Genomic DNA, 23524 nt, shown 5'->3' with positions numbered 1-23524 from the left:
TCACTCAAGTTAGCCATAATGATTTTCCCAAAAAAAGTATAGGACTTTACAACCTCAAGTTTTTGGCCCCCGATAAACCAACCAAAATCAACAGAGCGGCACCTCTTCGTACCAGCTATACACATAACTTTACTTTTAGTAATGTTAATCTTCATATGATGAGCCACAGCAAAAGTATGAAGAGCATTCAGCCGATTTGCGAGTCCTTTAGGGGTTAGATCAAGAATAAGGACATCATCGGCATACATCAGGCAAGATATAGGGGTCCCCCCGACCACCGGGGCGATGCCCTCTCTAGCAGACAGGGCAGCGGGTAAGTCAACCGTGTACAGTGAAAACAAGAGGGGGGCCAACAGACAGCCTTGTTTAAGGCCATTCAAAGAAGGAATTATATCCGATAACCCCCTTTCGCCCCCCATCAGGACCCTACACTAGGTCTCTGTATGTAGAGCCCGCACCAGCTCCAACAGATAGGATGGAAGACCAAGCACTGCCAATTTTCTCCACAGCGTTCCGCGGTCCACTTTGTCGAACGCTGTGGAGAAATCAATAAAGGCAGCATACACCACCCCACCTCTCACCTGAACATACTTATCAGTAACCACATGAAGGGCAGTAAGGTTGTCTAACGTACCGTGGTCCCTACGAAAGCCAGTCTGTTCTAGTGGCAGGATATTATTCTCCTCTACCCAACCGGAGAGGGATTTTAGAAGACATTTCGCAAACACCTTTCCGATGGAGTCGAGGAGAGCAATCAAACGATAATTACTGGGGCTATCCCTAACTCCCTTCTTAAAAATAGGGACCAAGATACTTCCCCTCCAAGAGGCAGGTACCCTTTTCGTCATAAAACATGCTTTAAACAGGGGAAACAGGATTTTACTCCACCTTACAGGATCTGACTTCAGGACCGTCATAGGGAGTTCATCGGGTCCCATTGCCCCGGAGACCCGCATGCTTTTTATAGCTATCTCAATTTCTTTCTCAACGGGGTAGTTAGTAAGACCCACAGGAGTAACACTGATGGCGATATCATTGCCTAAATTAACACCGGAGGCAATATCGTCACTTAAAATCCCATTCCCTGCATAGAGATCCCGAATATAGGAAGTCCAGTCCTCTTCCGCTATAGGGATAGGGGAGGGGCCTAGTCTAGAACCACACCCCTTACCGATTATAGTCCAGAAATCTCTGATCCTGCCGTGGACAACCGATTCCCTCAGATTAATCCATACATTGTCCTCCCTTACTTTTTTTAATTTTAACTGAAATCTGCTTCTCTTTCTTTTTAGCCTTGATATTTCTTTTCCACGATCCATGACTCTATCCAGATATTGTTTGCGAACCAATTTGTTTATTTCCTTATTCAGGCTACGCAATATGCTCGGGACCGCTACCCTATTTCTAGGTCGAAAAGTTTTTTTAGCATAAAAAGTAATATTACGTACAAATTCTTCAAAATATGCTATTTCATTCCCATGCCACTCATTTAAAATTAATAGGGTATCGTCTAGAAAATCCTGTACCCCGTTAAAGGCGGTGGGATTCCGATAGTACCTTCCCGAAGAGGCGTGAAAAGCGGCATCACTACCCTTAAGAGACCAAGGTGCGATTGTCAAAGGCTTTAAGGAAATAGTAACAAGCAGTATACTATGGTCGCTCAAAGGAGTAAATATTATCTTAAGGTCCTGAATAAGAGGAAACAAACCATAGTCTGCAATAGCATAATCCAAGATAGAGGACCCAAACGGAGACTTGTGAGTAAATTTTGCAGGCACGTCAGACGGAAATCTCCCATTTAATATAAGTCCATCGACGGCCACGAGTTCATTTAGCAAAATCTTCCCTCTTTTGTTTGTCACTGATTTATCAGGGAAGAGTGCTTGCGGGACAAAATACGCCTCTTCTTTAGGTTTATTCCTAAAAAGATCCAGGCTAAAATTAGAGATTTTGCAATTCAAGTCTCCTACCAACAAAATGTCCGGAGGGGATGGGACATTTTTAATTAGATCAATGTATCGAAATACCTGCTTTAAAATCGCATTAAAACACTCTTCCGGAGGAATATAAACATTCACAATTACAATAGGGGACTTTATCCCGTTATTAAACAAATTGTCGATGGTTATGGCATGGAAAAGTTTGCTGGAATCCATGTAATGGGTGAATTTCCAGTGCAATTTATTAGATAATAAGCAAGCAATCCCTCCCCTGGCATGACCTTTCTTAGAGGGGACGGCAGGGACTTCCAGAACATAATAATCCTTAGAGACCTTCAGCGAATCAATACACCACGTTTCCTGTAGGCAGATCACATTTGCTCCTAGAGAAAATAGCAACTCAAACTTCTCTGGGCTACTGTGAATCCCTGCAGCGTTCCAGGAGATAATATTTAGTGGGGTGTTAAAGATGCTGAAACAATCTTGGATCATCTTTTGATTTAGTGGATAAGGCACTGTGCAGCCAGTTCCACCGATTATTGTCCTCTACCAGAGAGGAGTTCTGAGTCAGCGGAAGTGGCTTCACTTGTGAAACCGAGCGTTTTCCCTTAGATACCCAGATCTTCAGGTCTCTAAGAGGAGAGGCTACCCCATTTTGTTCCTCCCTTCTAGATACCTCCCCGAAAGACGGGTTTATATTACCCAGGTTAAAGATCGGGAGAATATCAATGCCTGTACGTTGGAAGTTCTCAGCTTGCTGTAGTATCAAATTTACAATAATAGGAGAATAAAATTTCACCCTTATACTCGTTACCTTGACTTCACCAAACAGGGAGACTAACTCAATATCCCTAGTTTGGATGTGATGGAGACTATCAATCTCACTAAAACGCTTAAGAAGCCAAGCTCTGTTTAAGGGCAAGTCAACGTCAAATAAAGGTAAAAAGTCTAACACAAGGGTTTCTACTGGAGCGTTTAAAGTTGTTAAAGGACAATCCGGGAAATGGCGATCTCCATTCCCTGAAACTACACGGAACGGAGAGGCCAAGGAGTTAAGGGACCCAGATGGATTTTGAATTGAAACTCCAGTCGCTGATGGTAGAAAGAGACTGGTAGGGGGGCCCCCCATTTGTGGGATGGATTCCAAAGACATTGGGGGACACAAATCACCTTCTACCTTAAAAAAGGTACTAATGGGTAAGTTCCGTTCAATATCAATATCTGCCTTTCCAGATATAGAAGATGGCTCCAGATCAATCACTTCATTCTCCAGTGCAGAGACTGAATTTGGAAAAATTATCCGACGCTGCCTTTTCTTCCTATATTTACGAGTTGGTTTCCTTTTATTCCCCTTATTGCTTCTAGATTTCCCATTTTTTGCGTTTGCCTCATCTTTATCATCGGTAGATTCTTTTTTATTTTCAGACACGAAGATGGGAAATAGGTCTTGAACCACTTTAGGGTCCGATATGGATTTATTTTCCTCCATTATCACAAGAACTGAGTTATTTATACAGTTCGGCACTGCAGTTAAGGGGATAGCTGCAGTATGTGGTATCAAAACCGATGTCCCAGCTTTCGTGTCGAAATCCACTGAAGCCACATTTATTTCCCCCCTCGGCCGACTATGTTCGGTCATGGGGGGCAGACTCCTCAAATCCGGTGACTTTTGTAACAATGTCTTCAGTATTTGGGTAACGGATTCCAAAATACAATCCGAATTGCCAACAAATTTCCCCAAAAGAGATAAAATAGAGGCTAGTAATTGTTCCAAGGCAATCATGGATTCAGAAATAGGTTTTTCACATGCTTCCAGTGGACGGCAGATGCCAGAAAGATTAAGGCCCGGGGTCCCGGAAGCGACTAGCAAATCGGACATATCCTGATCATTCAGTGAGGGGGTACTACTATACAACATTAAACCAGATGGGGTAGCACCCCCTGAGGATTTAATAGGGGCCAGGGACTCCATTTTCGCTATATCTACATACCGGCCGCAAAGTTCATGATCAATGAATAATGCGGACAAATCACCATCCAACTTATCCTTCAACGGGGTTTGAGGCCTAGATGGAAGATTCGTAGATTCCCTCTCATGTGCTAAAGAAGTGAGTTTGCTTTCCCCATTCCCTTCGGAGAAAACAGGGGAAGAAGACACCACTGGCACAGGTTGTTGTAGTGCAAGCTGAGAAGAAGAAAGCGGCAGGCATGTAATAGGTTGCATATGGACCTCCTGGGCCGAGGCGCAGGGGGCTTTTTTAGAGGGTAAATTAGCGTTCTTAGGGGAGGGCAAATCCCAAAGCTCATACAGATGGCATTGACCCTTAAGGGGGGGATTATTTACCGATTTATTTCTCGTGCGAATAGTTTCATTATTTGCACTAGGCAGACCGCCCACTTCCCTTCCAGAACGCAGTTTCTTAGACATCTTTTCGACAATGTGTCCACAAATTTATGTTATAACGATGAATTTCCTCCGGGTGAGTGAATAAAAAATTAATACAATATACCACAATAATAAAAACAGTCCTGGAGATGCAACAAAGGCTGCCCGAAAATAAAGTCCGAGGAAGCTACCAGTCAATTTAGATGGATGGTTTCTTCCGCAAACAGTCAGGCGTATTTCCAATAGGAGAGAGGATCAATCACTTTAAAAAAAAAAAAAAAAAAATATACAGTCGATGAAAATAACCGGGCCCAGCCCAGCCTACCTCGGCCACTGAGGGCCACAGAGGGCCCGCCCTTTGCCCGGGCTTAGCCCGGCGTCCCGCAAGCGTCCCGCTTGATGTGGAGGGTGTGTCCTAAATAGGAGGAGCAAGGGGCGGGAAGAGACTCCAGGTGCGCTCCGGTCTTCACGCGCTGAAGCCTGGGTCTCGCAGTCCCTGCCCCTGTCTAACAGCCTCAGGTACAATCAATACAAATGCCGCTTCTCTCCTTTTCCTCCGCAGAAGCAGGCAACACGAAGCACAGCACAGTCACGGCAGGCAAGAACAGCTGCGAGCGGCACCCGCGGAGCGGGGGCCGCGAGCTGTAAGTACTCGAGGCAGCAAATCAGGGCGGAGCAGGCAGCCAGCAAACAGGGCGGAGCAGGGGCGGGAAGAGACTCCAGGTGCGCTCCGGTCTTCACGCGCTGAAGCCTGGGTCTCGCAGTCCCTGCCCCTGTCTAACAGCCTCAGGTACAATCAATACAAATGCCGCTTCTCTCCTTTTCCTCCGCAGAAGCAGGCAACACGAAGCACAGCACAGTCACGGCAGGCAAGAACAGCTGCGAGCGGCTCCCGCGGAGCGGGGGCCGCGAGCTGTAAGTACTCGAGGCAGCAAATCAGGGCGGAGCAGGCAGCCAGCAAACAGGGCGGAGCAGGGGCGGGAAGAGACTCCAGGTGCGCTCCGGTCTTCACGCGCTGAAGCCTGGGTCTCGCAGTCCCTGCCCCTGTCTAACAGCCTCAGGTACAATCAATACAAATGCCGCTTCTCTCCTTTTCCTCCGCAGAAGCAGGCAACACGAAGCACAGCACAGTCACGGCAGGCAAGAACAGCTGCAAGCGGCCTGAATGTCCTGTACTTGTTGGCTGGAGGAAAGACTCTGGAGAGAACAGTGTCCAAGATCGATCAGATGAAGGAGAACTGTTGTGAAAAAGTCAGGTGTGACTTTGGTACGTGATGGAAAAGCCCAACAATGTCAACAGACTGGCCGGTGTTTGGAGGTGATTTACGACTATTTGAGGCTAATGCACCTTTAGCAACCAGTCGTCAAGGTAGAGGAAGAATGGTATTCTCACCATCCGCAGATGTGCTGCGACCACCATCATCACCTTTGAACACGCACAGATGACCCCCTTTTTTATTTTTTTATTTTAGCCTTTATCACACATGCCTTTACTACATATCTCGTAGTATAGGAATGCGTGGTAAAGGCTATTCGTGTTAACTATGCATGCGTGGTTAATGTTATGCGTGGAAACGGCTGCGTTGTAGTGGCCGTTTCCCGGCAAAAGGCTGCCGCTGCGATATAGTAGCTGTGGTCATAATATAGCTATCGTGCAAACATTCGGGCCCAACACTAGATGGCAGGAGTATGCAAAGCATGTGATCTACAGCTCCCATGCCTAAAACACATAATAATTTTAGTCCAATTAAAATGTCTTGGATAACACAGACCTAAAAAAGTCAATTAGTCTGGCATTAGCTGCAAGTCTCTTGCCTTTAAGAAAGAATGAAAAAAGAGAGAAGGTAAGAAGGCAGGCAAAAAAGAAAGAAGGTAAGAATTAAAGAGAAGGGAAAGGAGGGAGGAGAGAAAGAAAAAAGTAAAAGGATTATAACTTAATACAGAACAGGTTCAAATGAAAACAATCTGATTTGGTGTGCAGTCAAATAGTAGCCATTGGGAAAAGCAAATTACTCCAAAAAGAATTTACAATCGTATTGGCGGGAGATAGGATCTGGTAAAGATGGTAGTGTGCTTCAGAAGAGTCCTGCAATCACAACAGGCTCTAAACACAAAGGCAACACTGACGAAATTATAAAATAAAAACACTGGCACTGAAGGGAACTACCTTGTGTTTGGATGTGCTTCTTGTAAGAGATCAAAATGCAGTCGCTTAAAGTTAAGTTAATCAGTGGGTTAAGCAGTTTGACTCGCGGCCCAACTCTATATTCTGTAGTGGGCAGAAACAAAATGTGAATGGCACAACAAGAGATCAATGGATGAAAAGACTCTATTTGTAAGAATATAATACACATTTTATTAAAATCAAAAGGGCTTGGCTAACACTAGACCTAAAAAGGAATATTTTAGTCACCTACCATCAATTCTGCCAGTGGAACAGACACAACCACAACTTTGTTATCTTGTCGGCTTTGTATTTCCTGTATGGTGCCCCTTCTTCGAGCAAGGTCGGCCAGTACTGAACTGATGAACTGCTCACTCACAGTAATTTCAAGACTCATCAGGGGCTCCAGCACTTGTTTTTCAGCCTTCCTCAGTGCCTTAGAACAAATGCATAAACAGTTTAGTTGATAGTACTTTTACAGAGTGATAAGTGTATAATGGTGTATGACTGTTACACTCTTGACAGTGATTTTATAAATTAATACATGGGTTTCATTTGCAATGAATCTAAGATTGTGTCATTATAGAAAATCCTTCCCACCACAAGGGTGCAGGTATGGTTCCGCATATCTCATGGTGCATACAGAAACTGGTGCTACCTCAGGTGTACTTGTGCAAAATGTTACTTAACGTTAAATGGGCCATTTACTGAAATAGAGGAAAGTTCAAAGGAAGTAAGGTAGACATTAGAATTGTGATGGTTCTGAAACACCTATTGAGCATGATGTATTTTCCCCGCCTTTGAAGTTATTGCTTTGTGTGTTGGAGAATGCATCTCAAAAGTACTGGTGCATTCTGAATTATACAAGGAGCACATCTGCCTCAATGTAGAAATTTGCTGAAGTGATACTAATCCACCAACTGCGCTTCTAGTGCAGTTTTCATCCAGATCTTCCTCTTGTAGGCTGGATGCCTACCTGTCATGTTTTCTTCTCTAGTGTTCATTTCTGATTCGAGCAGGAGAGAAAACTGGGGTAGAACAATGAACAAAACCGCATTACATTTTCCACAGCAAACGCTTGTGGATAACTAACGAGATCTAAACTAATAGCTTCCTGGGACGTGTCTAATAATTTTAAGCACAGTATATGGTGGACACGTACGCAATTGTGAGAAAAGAATCTCTGTATATGATCTTCGGAGGTCTACCTTTTATAACTTCACATTGTATCTGTTCTAAAACTCCCTTATACTGAAGGGTGTTCCCATGCAGCTTCTCAATGTGTTAATTAACTTACAAGATAGCTATGATGCCAAGATCAAAAGGGGATGTACGACGAGTCCACAAAGTCTTTCTCTGCAAACCTGGGTTCATGGCAGGGATGTACTCTGGCCCAACTGCTTACATTGTATATAAACCAAGATGTGGCTTTTCTTGATGATTGTACTGGCAATACACAAATTCTTAAGGTCTAAAAAAATCATAGCCTTCTTATTCGTAAATTACATATTAAAAGTGTCTTGAAAACCCTTGAGAATGAAAAAACTGCTTGACATGTTTTCAGAGTTGAGTGGTTTGTCAATGAAAACAATTACGAACAAATTTATGGCAATCAACCCACGTCATTCAAGAGCAAATTGTACTATGACAAACACCCTTCGCAATTGGAGCCCAATTTGGATTATCTAAGAATGATGTTGGTATCTTATACTAAATGGCACAAACCGCTCTCTAAAAGTAACACATAACTGATGTAGCGTGCTGTAGCCAACAGAAGTTATGCCAAACAAAATTGAGCAAAAGAGATATATATCTGGCATTCGAAGTATACAGAGCACAAGCTCAATCTGCTACAGGTCTAATATTTGGAGGGTTATTCATGTTTTCACACTCGTAAACCCAGAAAACTACATTTTGAAATATCTGTTGTGGCTGTCGCAGAGTATCTCCATTATCTTTTTAGAAATGGAAAAGGGCATACAGAAAAATTAAGCCAGCACTACAGTTGAGGTCACGGTCCCTTCCATAAAGTACATGGATTTGGGAAAGGAAGGCGCAGTCCCTATAGAGAAGCTGTACGAGACGTATTGATTTTGAGAGGAGGCGTTAAACTCAAATTGATTAAATATCGATATTAAATTTTGGTATCAATCGGTCTTGAACATTTTGGATAATCCCCCAAACGAATTACTAGCTGAGTGTCTCAGGTTATAAAACAGGAATTTAAGAATTGGGACAACATTACAATTCTTAGTAACACTAGAATAGCCAGGTTATCCCATGCATCCTTCGTTTTAAATGTGTGCCTGCTTTTGACCAGTATTCGGAAAACACAGAACCTCAGCTGGCTAAGTCTCTGTATATCGAATTTCTTCTCGGTATCTTACTTTTAGCTTAATTCACACACTCCTGGGGATTGCCAACATGCCAATCAAAATGTTGCTACCATTGTCAGAACCACGAAAGTTCAGGGGCACATATGTGTCTTAGCCCCATGTAGAGCAAACTGCGGATAAGTTAGCTATTGCAAACGTTGAGGAATTGTGAATTATTTAATCTATAAATCCTAAACATCAGAAACACTGTAATGAACCAATTTCCAGATATTCATTTTTAGCCTGGAACATTCGCTGTAGCTATATCAAAGCACCCCCATGATTTAAGATTACTGAGAGTCCTACTGAATAGCAACCTGGACTAAACAAGGAGTTCTGGTATAGTTCGTCTATTTCAAATGTACTTATCTTGCAAAATTGCAGTAAGCACTTTAATAACTGGTTGCTGTATTTTGTAGTAGACACGCTTTCTCTGGAATCCCGAGATGCAGTTGTTACCATTTCATATATACTCTTATATTATTTTACTTTTTGTAGCTTATCTTAATTGTTTCATCAAAACATTATTGTTTCAACAATGGTAGGCTTTATGGATTTTATCATCTGAAATAAACACTGATAGATTGATCGGTGCAACAGCTTAACTCTTGTCTTCAAAGTATTAACGTCAGGGTAGGCTAAACTGCACACTGCAAATCCATGGAGACAGAAGACTCGCCTTGTATTCTATTTGTCTGTATTAATTCTAATAAAAGTAACACATGCATCTACCAGGATGTTGGAACTGGCCCTTTTTGCAGGATCAGGATAAAAGACAAAAGGTGGAGGAGGATAGTAGTCTTGCAAACTGAATTAAACAAGCATTTGCAATGCAATAGGTCTCGCATTAGGAAGGTTTGAGCTATTGGTCTTGTAAATGACAAATCTTTTATTTATGTGTTGGTTTTGAAAATAGCGAAATTAATAGCTTTGTCATTTACAATGCCAATGCTTTTAACTTTTGCAAATGTGACACCTATAGCATTTGTAATGCAACATGTTTTGTATTTACGTGACTTAGATGTATTGATATTGCAAATAACCATGGCTTTTATTTTTTTTAAATAATTATTACTTAAATAAAAGTTATTGTAATTTATAATGGCAATAGCTTAAACTTTAGTAAATAACTTTTGTGAAGATTATGTTCAGTGTATTTTATTGTGGCGAAAATCCAAGAACAGAAGTGAAATATTAACATCTTTTTGTGACATTTGTAATAAAGCTTTAAACATTGAGAGAACATATTTGAACCAGTTGTTGTTGAATAGTAGCACAGATTGATGCTGTGGTGGGGATGAGTGATGTTGTGGTGGCGACGAGTGATGCTGTAGCGTTCAGTGATGCTGTAGTAGTGCATAGTGATGTTTTGGTGCCCCTGAGTGATGTTGTGGTGCCCCTGAGTGATGTTGTGGTGCCCCTGAGTGATGCTGTGGTGGTGCGATAGATAGAGTGAGGGCGATAGATAGATAGATAGAGTGAGGGTGATGGATAGAGTGAGGGCGATAGATAGAGTGAGGGCGATAGATAGAGTGCGGGCGATAGATAGAGTGAGGGCAATAGATAGATAGAGTGAGGGCAATAGAAAGATAGATAGTTTGATAGCTCGATAGAGTGAGGGTGATAGAGTGAGGGGGATAGATAGATAGAGTGAGTGAGGGCGATCGATAGAGTGAGGGCGATAGATAGATTTGAGTGAGGGCGACAGATAGAGTGAAGGGGATAGATAGATAGATAGATAGAGTGAGGGCGACAGATAGAGTGAGGGCGACAGATAGATAGAGTGAGGGCGACAGATAGATAGAGTGAGGGCGACAGATAGATAGAGTGAGGGCGACAGATAGAGTGAGGGCGACAGATAGAGTGAGGGCGACAGATAGAGTGAGGGCAACAGATAGATAGAGTGAGGGTGACAGATAGATAGAGTGAGATAGATAGAGTGAGGGCGATAGATAGAGTGAGGGCGATAGATGTGTGTGTGGTTGTGTGTTTGGTTGTGTGGGGTTGTTTGTGTGTGTTTTTGTATGTGTGTGTGGTTGTGTGTGTGGTTGTGTGTGATTGTGTGTGTGTGGTTGTGTGTGTGTGGTTGTGTGAGCGATTGTGTGTGTGGTGTGGTTGTGTGTGTTCGTGTGGTTGTGTGTGTGGTGTGGTTTTGTGTGTTCGTGTGGTTGTGTGTGTGTGTGTGTGTGTGTGTGTGGTTGTATGTGTGTGTGCGGTTAGAGAAGGATGCATGCGGAAGAGCAGCAGATCAGCACAGCAGAAGAGAACAGGGAGTTAAAGAAGGAGGCGGGTGGAAGAGAGCAGCAGATCAGCACAGGAGAAGAGAACAGGGAGTTGGAGAAGGAGGCGGTGGAAGGGAACAGCAGATCAGCACGGGAGAAGAGAACAGGGAGGTGGAGAAGGGGGCAGGGTGGAAGAGAGCAGCAGATCAGCACGGGAGAAAACAACAGGGAGTTAAAGAAGGAGGTGGGTGGAAGAGAACAGCAGATCGGCACAGGAGAAGAGAAGAGAACAGAGAGCTAGAGAAGGAGGCGGTGGAAGAGGGCAGCAGATCAGTACGGGAGAAGATAAGAGAACAGGGAATTAGAGAAGGAGGTGGGTGGAAGAGAGCAGCAGATCAGCACAGCAAAAGAGAACAGAGAGTTAAAGAAGGAGGCGGGTGGAAGAGAGCAGCAGATCAGCACAGGAGAAGAGAACAGGGAGTTAAAGAAGGAGGCGGGTGGAAGAGAGCAGCAGATCAGCACAGGAGAAGAGAACAGGGAGTTAAAGAAGGAGGCGGGGTGGAAGAGAGCAGCAGATCAGCACGGGAGAAGAGAACAGGAAGTTAGAGAAGAGAGGAGCAGATCAGCACAGCAGAAGAGAACAGGGAGTTAAAGAAGGAGGTGGGGTGGAAGAGAGCAGCAGATTAGCACAGGAAAAGAGAACAGGGAGTTAAAGAAGGAGGTGGGGTGGAAGAGAGAAGCAGAACAGCACGGGACAAGAGAACAGGGAGGTAGAGAAGGAGGTGGGTGGATGAGAGCAGCAGATCAGCACATGAGAAGAGAACAGGGAGTTGTGGAAGAGAACAGCAGATCGTCACAGGAGAAGAGAACCGGAAGTCACAGAAGGAGGCGGTGGAAATGAACAGCAGATCAGTACAGGAGAAGAGAACAGGGAGTTAGAGAAGGAGGCGGGTGAAAGAGAACAGCAGATCAGCACCGGAGAAGAAAAAAGGGAGTTAGAGAAGGAGGCGGATTGGAAGAGAGCAAAAAGATCATCACAGGAGAAGGCAACAAGGAGTTAGAGAATGAGGCGGGGTGGAAGCTAAGAGCAGATCAGCACAGGAGAAGAGAACAGGGAGTTAGAGAAGGGGGCGGGCGGAAGAGAGCAGCAGATCAGCACGGGAGAACACAACAGGGAGATTAAGAAGGAGGCGGGTGGAAGAGAGATGTTCTTGTCTTGCTTTGTGGGAGGGGTAGAGGGAGCGAATTCCTGTGCACGCCCCTACCTCACATGAACTGTATGCAATCCGCAGAGGGTAGACGTTTGAAATCAGCTTACTAGAATCTCGCCGAAAACAATCCTTACGCATTGCTTCAGCGAGACCTAAAAATGGCTAGTTGGATAGAGAGGAAGGGATAGTGAGGTGAGAGAGGTAGAAGGGGAATGATCAAACGAGGGAAGTAAGAGAGAAAAGTATGTGATAAGAATGTAGAGCTTGGTGAGAGGTGTCACTAGAGAGGAATAAGGAGATATGGAAGTAGTAGGAGAAGGAGAGATCGGTGGGGAGGAATATAGAAATATGAAACCTGGAGTTGGGTGGAAGAAAAAGAGAGTGAAAGAAAGAGATGGGAAGGAGAAACAGGTAAAGAATGGAGGTGGAAGGGGGCGTGGCTTGGAGGGCGAAGATGGCGGTCGCAGCGTTGTAGAGCTCCCGTCAGCCCAGACATAATCCGTTTATTTATCCTGGCCCCCGAGCCCGCTAACTGTCCTACCTGTGTGGCGAGTGTTCCTGGCAGCACCCTGATCTCTCCGGTGCGCCGACTCACTCCTTTTGCCGCTCCGGTGAGCCGGGATCGTCTACAACGAGGTGCGGCCTAGAATCTGTAAGCGGAGCCGGGACCTCGATTTTCGGAGTCGGCGGCCGGTGGTCGGGCCGGTCGGGCGATTCCCTGGCCAGGGACTGCAGCGCCGGAGGTTGGAGGAGCCACTGTGGGGCCCTGTGGAGCAGCCTTGCGCACCGGGGCGACCCCTAGACGACGCAGAGTTACTGCGGCCTGTGCGGACCCCGAGCAGCCGTGGCCTTGAGTTTCGCGACCCCGGGCTAGCCCAGGCCCGGATTGCGGTGAGTCGCCGCGGATCGTCCCTGGTGTTGGTGGGGCAGTGGCCGTGCCCGGAGAGACCGCCTGACAAGTGCAAGAAGTGCCCGGAGGGGCGGCTCACGGCTGGGGCCCGTCTGCCCCGTGGAATGGACTCCTATAGGGGCGTGAGACCAGAGGCGCGCTTCCTTTGCCTGGGCCCGGAGCTGCCTGGAACTGGTGGCGCGACGTGGGAGATCCCTACTTGATTCTGCTGTGGCGGTAGGGAGACATCAGGCCCTAGGGACATCAGAGGGGAGCTGCGGCCTGCCTGGCCCTGGAGACGCCGGGGCCTCGAGTTTGGCGATCCCCGCCTGGCAACATCTTCCTTGGCTCTCAGACAGGGGAGCGAACGCTGTGCAGCCCGGGGTGCAGGAGGGTCGAGTGCCGCATCAGGAGTGGAGTGCTGGGACTGTTACAGCTGTGCTAGCTGGGGCGGTGGATCGGAGATATATAGATCTATCCGGTAGGGCCCATATCCGAGCCTGGAGAGAGACACCTGCTGCCCTGGTGTGGACCGGGAGCCGACCCGGCGATGGTACACGACGGACTGTGAGTGCCCCCCCCCCTCCCCCCCACTCTAGTGTGCCTGCTTGTGAAGCGAAGTGAAGAGACTTGTGGCCGAAGGGGTGGTGTGGCGTCTGCGCCATTCAGCCGGAGTAGCCTGGAGCCTGCCTCGCATATGCTGCATTGGGACCCAAGCGGGGTCCGGGGGAGCCTGGAGGGCCGGTGAGGCCTGGTTGCCCTGTGATTCGGGGCCCTACTGTGCACGTCCTGGTTCACAGATCTTGGCGGGGGCCTGGACCTGGACTTCGAGACCCCGAGCAGGTGAGGAGACGGATCTATATTTGCTCCTCTGGTTGGGACGGACGTATTTTGCCGGAGGCCTGCCGCCCGGAGTGTTGCAGTGGCCTTAGCCCTGAGTGACGACGGGAACTCCTACTGGCTGGGTGCCTGGCCTCTGGGGGTGCTCGTTGGGGACGGCCTCCAGGCCTTGACGGTGGTTACCTTGGGCACCCCGAGTGGACTCTGTTGTTGGATTGCAGTGGGTGAAGGGCCTGTCGTGGGCACGGAGCGGTCCGCCCAATTTCTACTGACCATGACGAGAGGCGGGGGCGGCGCTGGATCCGCCAAGCAAGGACCGATCGACAAATTCACTGGACCCAGTGGGGGATCCGGGGCCTCCGGGGGCGGCCAGGGCGCGGGTCCTGATAATGCGGCCCTGATGGCCGCCATTACACAATCCAGGGACATGCTTGATGCCAAGATTGGTGCGGTGGGAGCCGATGTCATGCTACTACGCCAGGACCTCCGCAATGCTGTTGCTCGCATTGTGATGTATTCCTATAGGTTCTGTATCGATCCCCCTATTCCTGACCCTATTCTGGTTAACAAGTTAACTAGCAGCCAGCCCATGATGCAGAAAACCCCCATGATGCAGAAACCGTTATCTGATTAAGCCACACTACGGCACAGGAACGTGTTATCTGATTAGGTCATAACGCTTGCCATCTAATTAGACAAGCGATATTCCTCCAGCCCCTGATAAGGCATACCGAGTTCTCAAAACAAATCAAACCTATGACAACCTGGGAAAAACCCTGCGGCCATTGTTTTGATTTCACCGAGAACTTCAGCAAAAGAATGTGCTAACGACCAAGTCGTATGACATCCTTATTGACGTATCTATGTCCATCCTTACGTCAATCTCGGCACCTTAAAGGTATAAATATTACCGATATTGCCCTATGCAAACACACGCGGTGGTGACGAGATCGGAGCAGCCAGACTTGCCGAAGCCCAGAGCAGAGCAGACCCCGCTGGCGCAGCCCCGCCTTCCTGACGCGCTGAGAACGAGAAGCTGCCTTTTCTCCTGCCGAGAAATCCAGCTCCGGCGCTTCCGGGTAGCCCTCGCAGGCAGCCTGGAATATCGAGACCAGAGACGAGAGATACCATCCCTCAACCATCCTAGATTCCAGGTACAGAACTGAATAACCCCTCGCAGAGAATTCTTTAGTCAGTCACTTGGCAAAACAAACTTAACTTAAACTGTAACTTTCTATTCCCGCCCACGTATTAGGCTTATGTCAGGTACACGGGGTAGGCGTAGTTAGAAACACCAGTTGAGTACGATTAGTCAAATGTATATGTGTATAGATCTATTTTATTCCTTTTAAACCTTCATATGGCTTAGAAACCATATCAATGTTTTTACAGTATTATTTTATACTTCTGCTTTTAATGTATGCACTTTACTTAGCTATAAGTATTGCAATAATATCGATCCATTTCTCTTGTACGAGAAAAGAGACTAATCAATAAATAACATCTTTTATTGAACACGCCCGTCTCTTCCTTTTCTCTACAATCTGGTGAGACTAAGAATGCACGTACTGACTGAGTAAAATAAATTGCCTTTTGTTTTCACACGACTCTAGAGATACACTCTTGATTAGGGGAGAGCAAAGTTGTCATGTTCTATGGTTGTCAGAAACTAAATCCCTTCTTGTCTATCCAGGGAGGTTCAACTCCTCCTTGCCTATTCGAGAAAGTTTCTAGTGAACTCTGAGCTAGATGGCAAACCCAAAACTTTAAGTCTAATATCGACAGTAGTAGACCTAGTTAACGTCTGGTCTAGGCCTATACTATTGAAGGTATTATTCCAATGCGCAGAGCCTATTGGGATAATAGGAACTACACTACATGGCGCCCAACGCGTTTGGATAAGGCGATAAAACTAACGTAAGACATTTAGAGTAACTCAGTCGTGCTTTTTCACTCAGACCCCTTTTTTCCCATAATACTCCAAAGACGTCTGGAGTGGGTAAAAGGTCATATCCGCCAGACCTCGCAGGAGGAAACTCCTATGTATGGTTCTTGGTTTAGTCAACGTTGAAGGATACACTGTTCCAAAATATTGTGCATCTAATCTTTGTTTCCATAAGAAACCTGATCTGCAAACAAACAGAATAACCTTCCTGTCGGTAAAATGGTAGACAGTGATGATGAAAGAGAGGCAGTTAGAATAGCAACTGAACTCGCAGAAGCTGATAATACTATGCAAGAAGCAGACCCGGATATAATACTCATCCCGGTCATCAAAAGGAAATCTATAACCTTAAAACTTATAGAAAATGGACTGACACCTAGAGGTGGCACAGTCATATTCGTAATTGAGGCACACAAATATCGGCAGACAGAGGTATACTATTCATGGATATATTTTCCAGCAGCAAATGCTGTAACAAAGTACTTCCATTATTACAAAACAGAGGTACCTCCTAATGAGTACACTCCTTTCGAGGAGGTGGAAGTACCACTTAAATTTCAAGAGCACCTGCTCTTATTTAATGGCGCCCTAAAACACAATAATCACATCACCAGGCTCGGTCCTTTAGGAAGACCAGGAGCAACGTGGCCGGTCCTAGCCGGATACACACCACATCCAGACATCGACGGGATGTCTGCAGCAGAGCTTTTAACACAGCTAAAACAATTAATAAAATTACATAGACAATTAGTCCAATATGTGATGCGGACTTCAACAATCCAACCAGCAATTAAAATTCCACAGCTGACCCCTCACCAGGGGAACACAAATAAAATTACACCACAAAACATACAGTCCTGCCTAGGTAAAGTACCGGCTAAACGGGAACAAATACCATTCTGGCTAGCACAAAAAATCACCCAAATAGAGGCGGTGTTTCCAGACACCACCCCGCTAGAAAAACACAGGATTCTGACTATCTGTCTTCCAATGGGAATCGCACCACACGTGGAGGACTGTGACACTTGGGGTACAGTCTTTGCTTCCATTTACACAAAAACGCATGGTGTTCCATCCATCTCGGTAATACCAGATGTGCTAAAACAAATTCAAGACGAATATGGTCCAGAACCCGCTTTAACTCTTGGTATGAAATTACTAAAAGACTTCAAGCAGGTCTCGGCTATATTATTAGCCAACATAAAGGGAGAAGCAGCAAACGTGGCGATCCGCCAGAGGTTAAAAGAGACAGATATAGCAGACCAACCAGCTGAAATTGCCAGAATCATAGAAAAATCCTATGAGGAACTAGGTAGAGATAGTTTAGGTGGAATACCAGTAAAACCACAACTGATTGAAAGTCCTGAAAAAATATTTTTTAATAATAATTCAACATCACAAAAAAAGAGCTGGGATGGAAACAAACAATCCAATCCTAAAGAAAAGAAATTCCAGTCCAGAGGAAGGTCACCTAGGCGGAGAGAAAAATCTCCGAACCAAAGACATAGGTCACCCCAAAGTGATCCCTCTGGGAAAAGATATAACCTTAGAAATAGAGACCTTTGAGCAAGCTTGCACACGGCGTTCCCTGAATTTGACCTTCAACTTTAATAATAAAGTCACATGAACAATTTTCCCTCCAGTTCACGGACAGCAATTTTTCAGCAGCCCCAAAATATTTTTGCATATTTTTTCGGGACACTTATCTTCTGCTTAAAGTAAGAACTATTCTTAGAGAACTAAAATTTCTATTTTTAGATACTTTATAGACATTAGCTGCCCGCTGGTATGTTCATAAATATTTTATTCTGTGATGGAATGGTCTCGAACTTTTTTCTGTATTAAGAGCCATTTCATGTGTAAATTCTCATATACAAATTAGTGATAATGTATAGATATGCGTGATTACTTTAGCATTATTCTACAGCTTGAGTGCATACAATACATGTGACTGCATTGTTTTTCCGTATATTTGATAATTTCAAAATGCATTTATGTATTTTGGGGTGGTAAGGTATACACTATACTCTACAGTATGTTTTACTATGCCTAGATTAGTAAATATGTCCTTAGTTAGCGTGGAGTGGGTGTGATGTATTCCTATAGGTTCTGTATCGATCCCCCTATTCCTGACCCTATTCTGGTTAACAAGTTAACTAGCAGCCAGCCCATGATGCAGAAAACCCCCATGATGCAGAAACCGTTATCTGATTAAGCCACACTACGGCACAGGAACGTGTTATCTGATTAGGTCATAACGCTTGCCATCTAATTAGACAAGCGATATTCCTCCAGCCCCTGTTAAGGCATACGGAGTTCTCAAAACAAATCAAACCTATGACAACCTGGGAAAAACCCTGCGGCCATTGTTTTGATTTCACCGAGAACTTCAGCAAAAGAATGTGCTAACGACCAAGTCGTATGACATCCTTATTGACGTATCTATGTCCATCCTTACGTCAATCTCGGTCCTTAAAGGTATAAATATTACCGATATTGCCCTATGCAAACACACGCGGTGGTGACGAGATCGGATCAGCCAGACTTGCCGAAGCCCAGAGCAGAGCAGACCCCGCTGGCGCAGCCCCGCCTTCCTGACGCGCTGAGAACGAGAAGCTGCCTTTTCTCCTGCCGAGAAATCCAGCTCCGGCGCTTTCGGGTAGCCCTCGCAGGCAGCCTGGAATATCGAGACCAGAGACGAGAGATACCATCCCTCAACCATCCTAGATTCCAGGTACAGAACTGAATAACCCCTCGCAGAGAATTCTTTAGTCAGTCACTTGGCAAAACAAACTTAACTTAAACTGTAACTTTCTATTCCCGCCCACGTATTAGGCTTATGTCAGGTACACGGGGTAGGCGTAGTTAGAAACACCAGTTGAGTACGATTAGTCAAATGTATATGTGTATAGATCTATTTTATTCCTTTTAAACCTTCATATGGCTTAGAAACCATATCAATGTTTTTACAGTATTATTTTATACTTCTGCTTTTAATGTATGCACTTTACTTAACCATAAGTATTGCAATAATATCGATCCATTTCTCTTGTACGAGAAAAGAGACTGATCAATAAATAACATCTTTTATTGAACACGCCCGTCTCTTCCTTTTCTCTACAATCTGGTGAGACTAAGAATGCACGTACTGACTGAGTAAAATAAATTGCCTTTTGTTTTCACACAACTCTAGAGATACACTCTTGATTAGGGGAGAGCAAAGTTGTCATGGTCTATGGTTGTCAGAAACTAAATCCCTTCTTGTCTATCCAGGGAGGTTCAACTCCTCCTTGCCTATTCGAGAAAGTTTCTAGTGAACTCTGAGCTAGCTGGCAAACCCAAAACTTTAAGTCTAATATCGACAGTAGTAGACCTAGTTAACGTGTGGTCTAGGCCTATACTATTGAAGGTATTATTCCAATGCGCAGAGCCTATTGGGATAATAGGAACTACACTACAGCATCACAGAGACCGAAACCAGGATCACAGGGGTGGAGGATGATGTAGATACCCTGAAAAAGAAAGTGGCAGAAATGGACAGAATCCAAAAGGGGCTGGCACTCCGCGTCGAGGATGCAGAAGGGCGAGCGCGCCGGAATAATCTGCGTTTCGTGGGCTTTCCGGAGGACTGCGAGAAGGGGCCCATGGATATGTTCCTGACGCGCTGGCTGGAGAGCTGGCTTCCCCCGGACGTCCTGTCGCGCTGCTTTGTGGTGGAGCGCGCCCATAGAGCCCTGATGCAGAAACCGCCAGTGGGTGAACGGCCACGTCCGGTCATAGCTAAAATCCTCAACTTCCACGACAGAGACACAATACTCCGCGAAGCGAGGGCCAAGGAGACTTTGCTGTTTGACAATCACAGGATTATGATTTTCCCAGACTATACCAAGCTGGTACAGCAGCAGCGCCGTTCCTTCCAGGATGCGAAGGCCAAACTGCGTGGTCTGAAGATCCAATATTCGCTGCTGTACCCGGCTCGTCTTCGAGTCGTCTTTCAATCCAAGACTCACTTTTTTGATACCCCGGAGGCAGTGTTTGGCTGGACTGATGAGACGACCAGGCTCCGACCGAACGCCCAGCCGGGCTTGAACCCTGGATCATCGCGTGGGTCGTCGCAGGAGAGGGGCGAATCTTCCATCAGGGGTAAAAGACACAGAAAATCTCGATCACTGCGGCGCTCCCGTTCCGGAGGTGGCCCTCTGGATGGTGCGCAGTCGGACACTGCTCAATCCGGGACTGGGAATTGAAGGCCGTGGGACCTCTTTCTTGCTTCCCTGGCACCTCTTCGTCACTGGACTTTACGGGAGGCCCAGAGTGGTTGCCGCGTCGATCGAGTGACTAGCATTTGATGTGGTGAGATCTGGAGCACGGCTTGACACAGGAGGGGCGATATAGGCGTTGTCTGACTGCCTCGCTCCATTCGAGCTGTGGGACAATTGTGGTTCAATGGGGCTCGGGGTACTGACCCATGGGCGGACTAGTCCTCTCACGTTCGGGGGGCGGCCCTAAGGGGAGGTACCGTTAGTTGGGGGGAATAGTGGGATCCGTTGGTATGGGTGGCTTTGGGCGCTCTGTTTTGGGCCTGAAGCTCCCCATGCCGCGACAGATACTTCAGTGTTCTATGAGGTATAGGGGTTGGGGAGGGGGGATAGACAGAAGTTGGGTTGTTGGGGGGGCTGTGTTAGTGGGCAGGGATGGGGGGGGTAAGGGGTGTTTTTACGGGGATGCACGTGATTTTTGCTGCAGTGTTCTACATGGTACTAGGCGCCGGGGCTGGGTCCTGGGGCTTTCAGAGACTTTCCCATCGAGACTATGGGTGATTCCCCAAAGAAGGCGCTCGCTGGTGGCTCTATGCGAATCTTAAGTTGGAATGTAAGGGGGATGTTGGACAGAATTAAGCGTGGGGCAGTGCTGCGCTAGGGTAAGAGGGACTCAGCGGATGTCATGCTGTTACAGGAGACACATATGTTGGGAACGAAAGTACTGAGTTTACAACGTTTTGGATATACCCAGGTGTTTCATGCAGGTTTTTCCAGGGGCTCGAGGGGGGTGGCCATCCTCATTCATCGACGACTGTCATACACCCACGAGCGTCATTGGCTTGATCCCCAAGGTCGATATGTGTTTGTTAAGGGTATGATTGGTACGGAGCCAGTGGTGTTTGGCAGTGTGTATGCTCCCCCTCCTCTACAATGGTCCCTGGCAGAGCGCCTATTTGAATTGTGGGCCGAGATCCCAGATTCCCTGGCTGTGATAGGTGGCGACTGGAACGATGTAGTGGATGTGTACCTGGACAGAAAGAGGCTGCAAGGGGCCGCAGTGACAACCTCCCCTACACGTTTGAAAGCAATGATTGATGGGTTGGGCTGGGTGGACGCCTGGAGACATTTGCATGTCAGGACGCGTGAGTACACATATGTATCTGCTGTGCATGGCTCATTCTCCCGGCTGGACTGTGTGTTTGTACCAGGGGCCTTTCTCGACAGAGTGATGCAGGCCGCGATTCAGCCTCGGGGGCTATCTGACCACTCCCCGGTTGTAGTACGGATTGGACTGCGCAAGTCGCACCAGCCGTTCCGGTGGCGGATGTCCTCGTGGCATCTCCAGCAGGCAGATTATACGACACGCATGCGCGGAGCGATTGCCCATTACTGGCAGCAGAACCTGACTGAGGGAGTGGATAGTATGAAGGTCTGGGAGGCCATGAAGCCCACATTGAGGGGCGTGGATATAGCCTGGTGTGTTGCTGCCCGTCGAAGTCGCCGAGATGCCACAGTGGCAGCTGCGGCTAGAGTGGTAGTATTGGAGAATCGGTGTCGGGAAGACAGTGACGGTGTAGCGCTAAGACTGCTCCTGCAGGCACAGCAATCCTACGCCTCGGTCCTCCTAGACGAGGCTCGACAAGCCTGGCTGGCCACACGGAGCAGGGTATACCAGTGGGGCGACAAGTCCTGCACCATGCTCCATAGGCTGTGTCAACAAACTCTACAGCCGATTACTCTACCGTGCCTCACGGACGGAGAAGGGATTGCCATGACGGATCCTGCTGCCCTTGCGGCGAGCTTTGCTGGCTACTATGCGGTACAATACGCCCCTAGGGACAATCTCCCACCGGAGGCGATTGACAAGTTCATAGCTGACCTTCCCCCCCGTGCGATATCGGATGAAGCCAGAGCAGCCCTAGACCTTCCCTTGACGGCGGAGGAACTGGGTGATGCACTGGGACAACTCAACACCGGTAAGGCGCCCGGACCGAGCGGATTTCCCAGTGAATTCTACAAGAAATTCCACTTGCAGTTGGGACCGCACTATCGGCGGGCTTTGGAGGCAGCGCGGGACCGTGGTAGCTTACCGGCGGACTGGCGTCAGGCTGAAATTGTAGTCTTCCAGAAACCGGGCAGGCCTCCCGACAGACACGAGTTGTATCGCCCGATAACTCTAATCAACTTTGAAGCCAAATTGTTGGCCAAAGCGTTGGCGAATCGCCTCCTCCCGTATATAGTGGACTTAGTCCACCCGGATCAAGCGGGCTTTATGCCAGGTAGAGCGACAAGACACAATATCAGACGTGCGCAGGTAGCGGTAGACGCGATGGGAGCGACTGGAGAACAGGCGGCGCTCCTCCTGGCGGACATTGACAGGGCATTCGATTCTGTCAGTTGGACTTACCTCTTCGCCCTTTTGCCGCGCCTCAATCTGGGCCCGGTTTTTGTCTCGTACGTCAGGCTGTTATACACGGACATCACCGCCTCGGTGCGTATTGCAGGAGCCATATCGGAGAGATTCCCGGTTGCTAGGGGGACCCGGCAGGGGTGCCTTCTATCCCCCTACCTCTTTGCATTGGTCATGGAACCACTGGCCGCGTGGGTGCGCATTGATGCGCAGCTTCGTGGTTTTGTGTGGGGAGCGGGACTTTCGGACAGGATCGCGCTGTACGCGGATGATGTCCTTTTCTTTATGACCGACCTTAATCGCTCGGGCCCTCGAATCTTGGAAATAATGTGCATCTTTGGAGACGTTTCGGGACTCTTCCTCAACCCGCGCAAATCGACTCTTTGGGTACTGGAGGGAAAGTCCGAGGCATTCTCTTGGGCCTCGGCTCTACAAGTGGCGGTCGGTGGTCAAAAATATCTGGGAGTTTTCCTGTCTGAGTCTGCTACAATTGCATGGGAGCGCAACATACAGCCGGTTTGGGACAAGGTTCAATCGGACATCAAAACTTGGTCGCGCATGCCTCTTAATATTTATGGCAGGTCCGCAATTTTCAAGATGGTCGCACTTCCTAGACTCTTATACCAACTGCAAAACCATCCACACAGGGTCGACCCGCAATGGTTCCGTCGAGTGAATTGTTAATGTTAATGTTAATGTTAATGGGTGTCTTATATAGCGCACGGCTACTCCGAGGAGTGTCCCGGCGCTTTCTGACCCATAGCTGAAAAAAGACATGAAGTAACAGAGACAAAGCAGTTACTGATTGTAGAGCCATGTTTTCAAAGCCTTTCTAAAGGCAAGCAGATTGGGAATGCGACGAAGATCAACGGGAAGGGAG

The 23524-nt window shown here is 47.0% G+C and overlaps 1 protein-coding gene across 1 annotated transcript in view; it reads right to left on the bottom strand.

Moving 5' to 3' along the window:
• The window catches only part of GFM2 (GTP dependent ribosome recycling factor mitochondrial 2), a 316398-nt gene that overhangs the window by 24297 nt on the left and 268577 nt on the right, over window positions 1–23524 (bottom strand). The window contains exon 20 of the mRNA XM_078675255.1: window positions 6744–6926. Coding sequence (XP_078531381.1) covers window positions 6744–6926 — 183 coding nt within the window. The remainder of the gene's footprint in view (window positions 1–6743; window positions 6927–23524) is intronic.

Source organism: Lissotriton helveticus, chromosome 2_1, assembly GCF_964261635.1.
Source record: "Lissotriton helveticus chromosome 2_1, aLisHel1.1, whole genome shotgun sequence".
Lineage (NCBI taxonomy): Eukaryota > Metazoa > Chordata > Amphibia > Caudata > Salamandridae > Lissotriton > Lissotriton helveticus.
The sequence above is the reverse complement of the archived record's forward strand: the minus strand, read 5'-3'. Positions and strand labels throughout refer to the sequence as shown.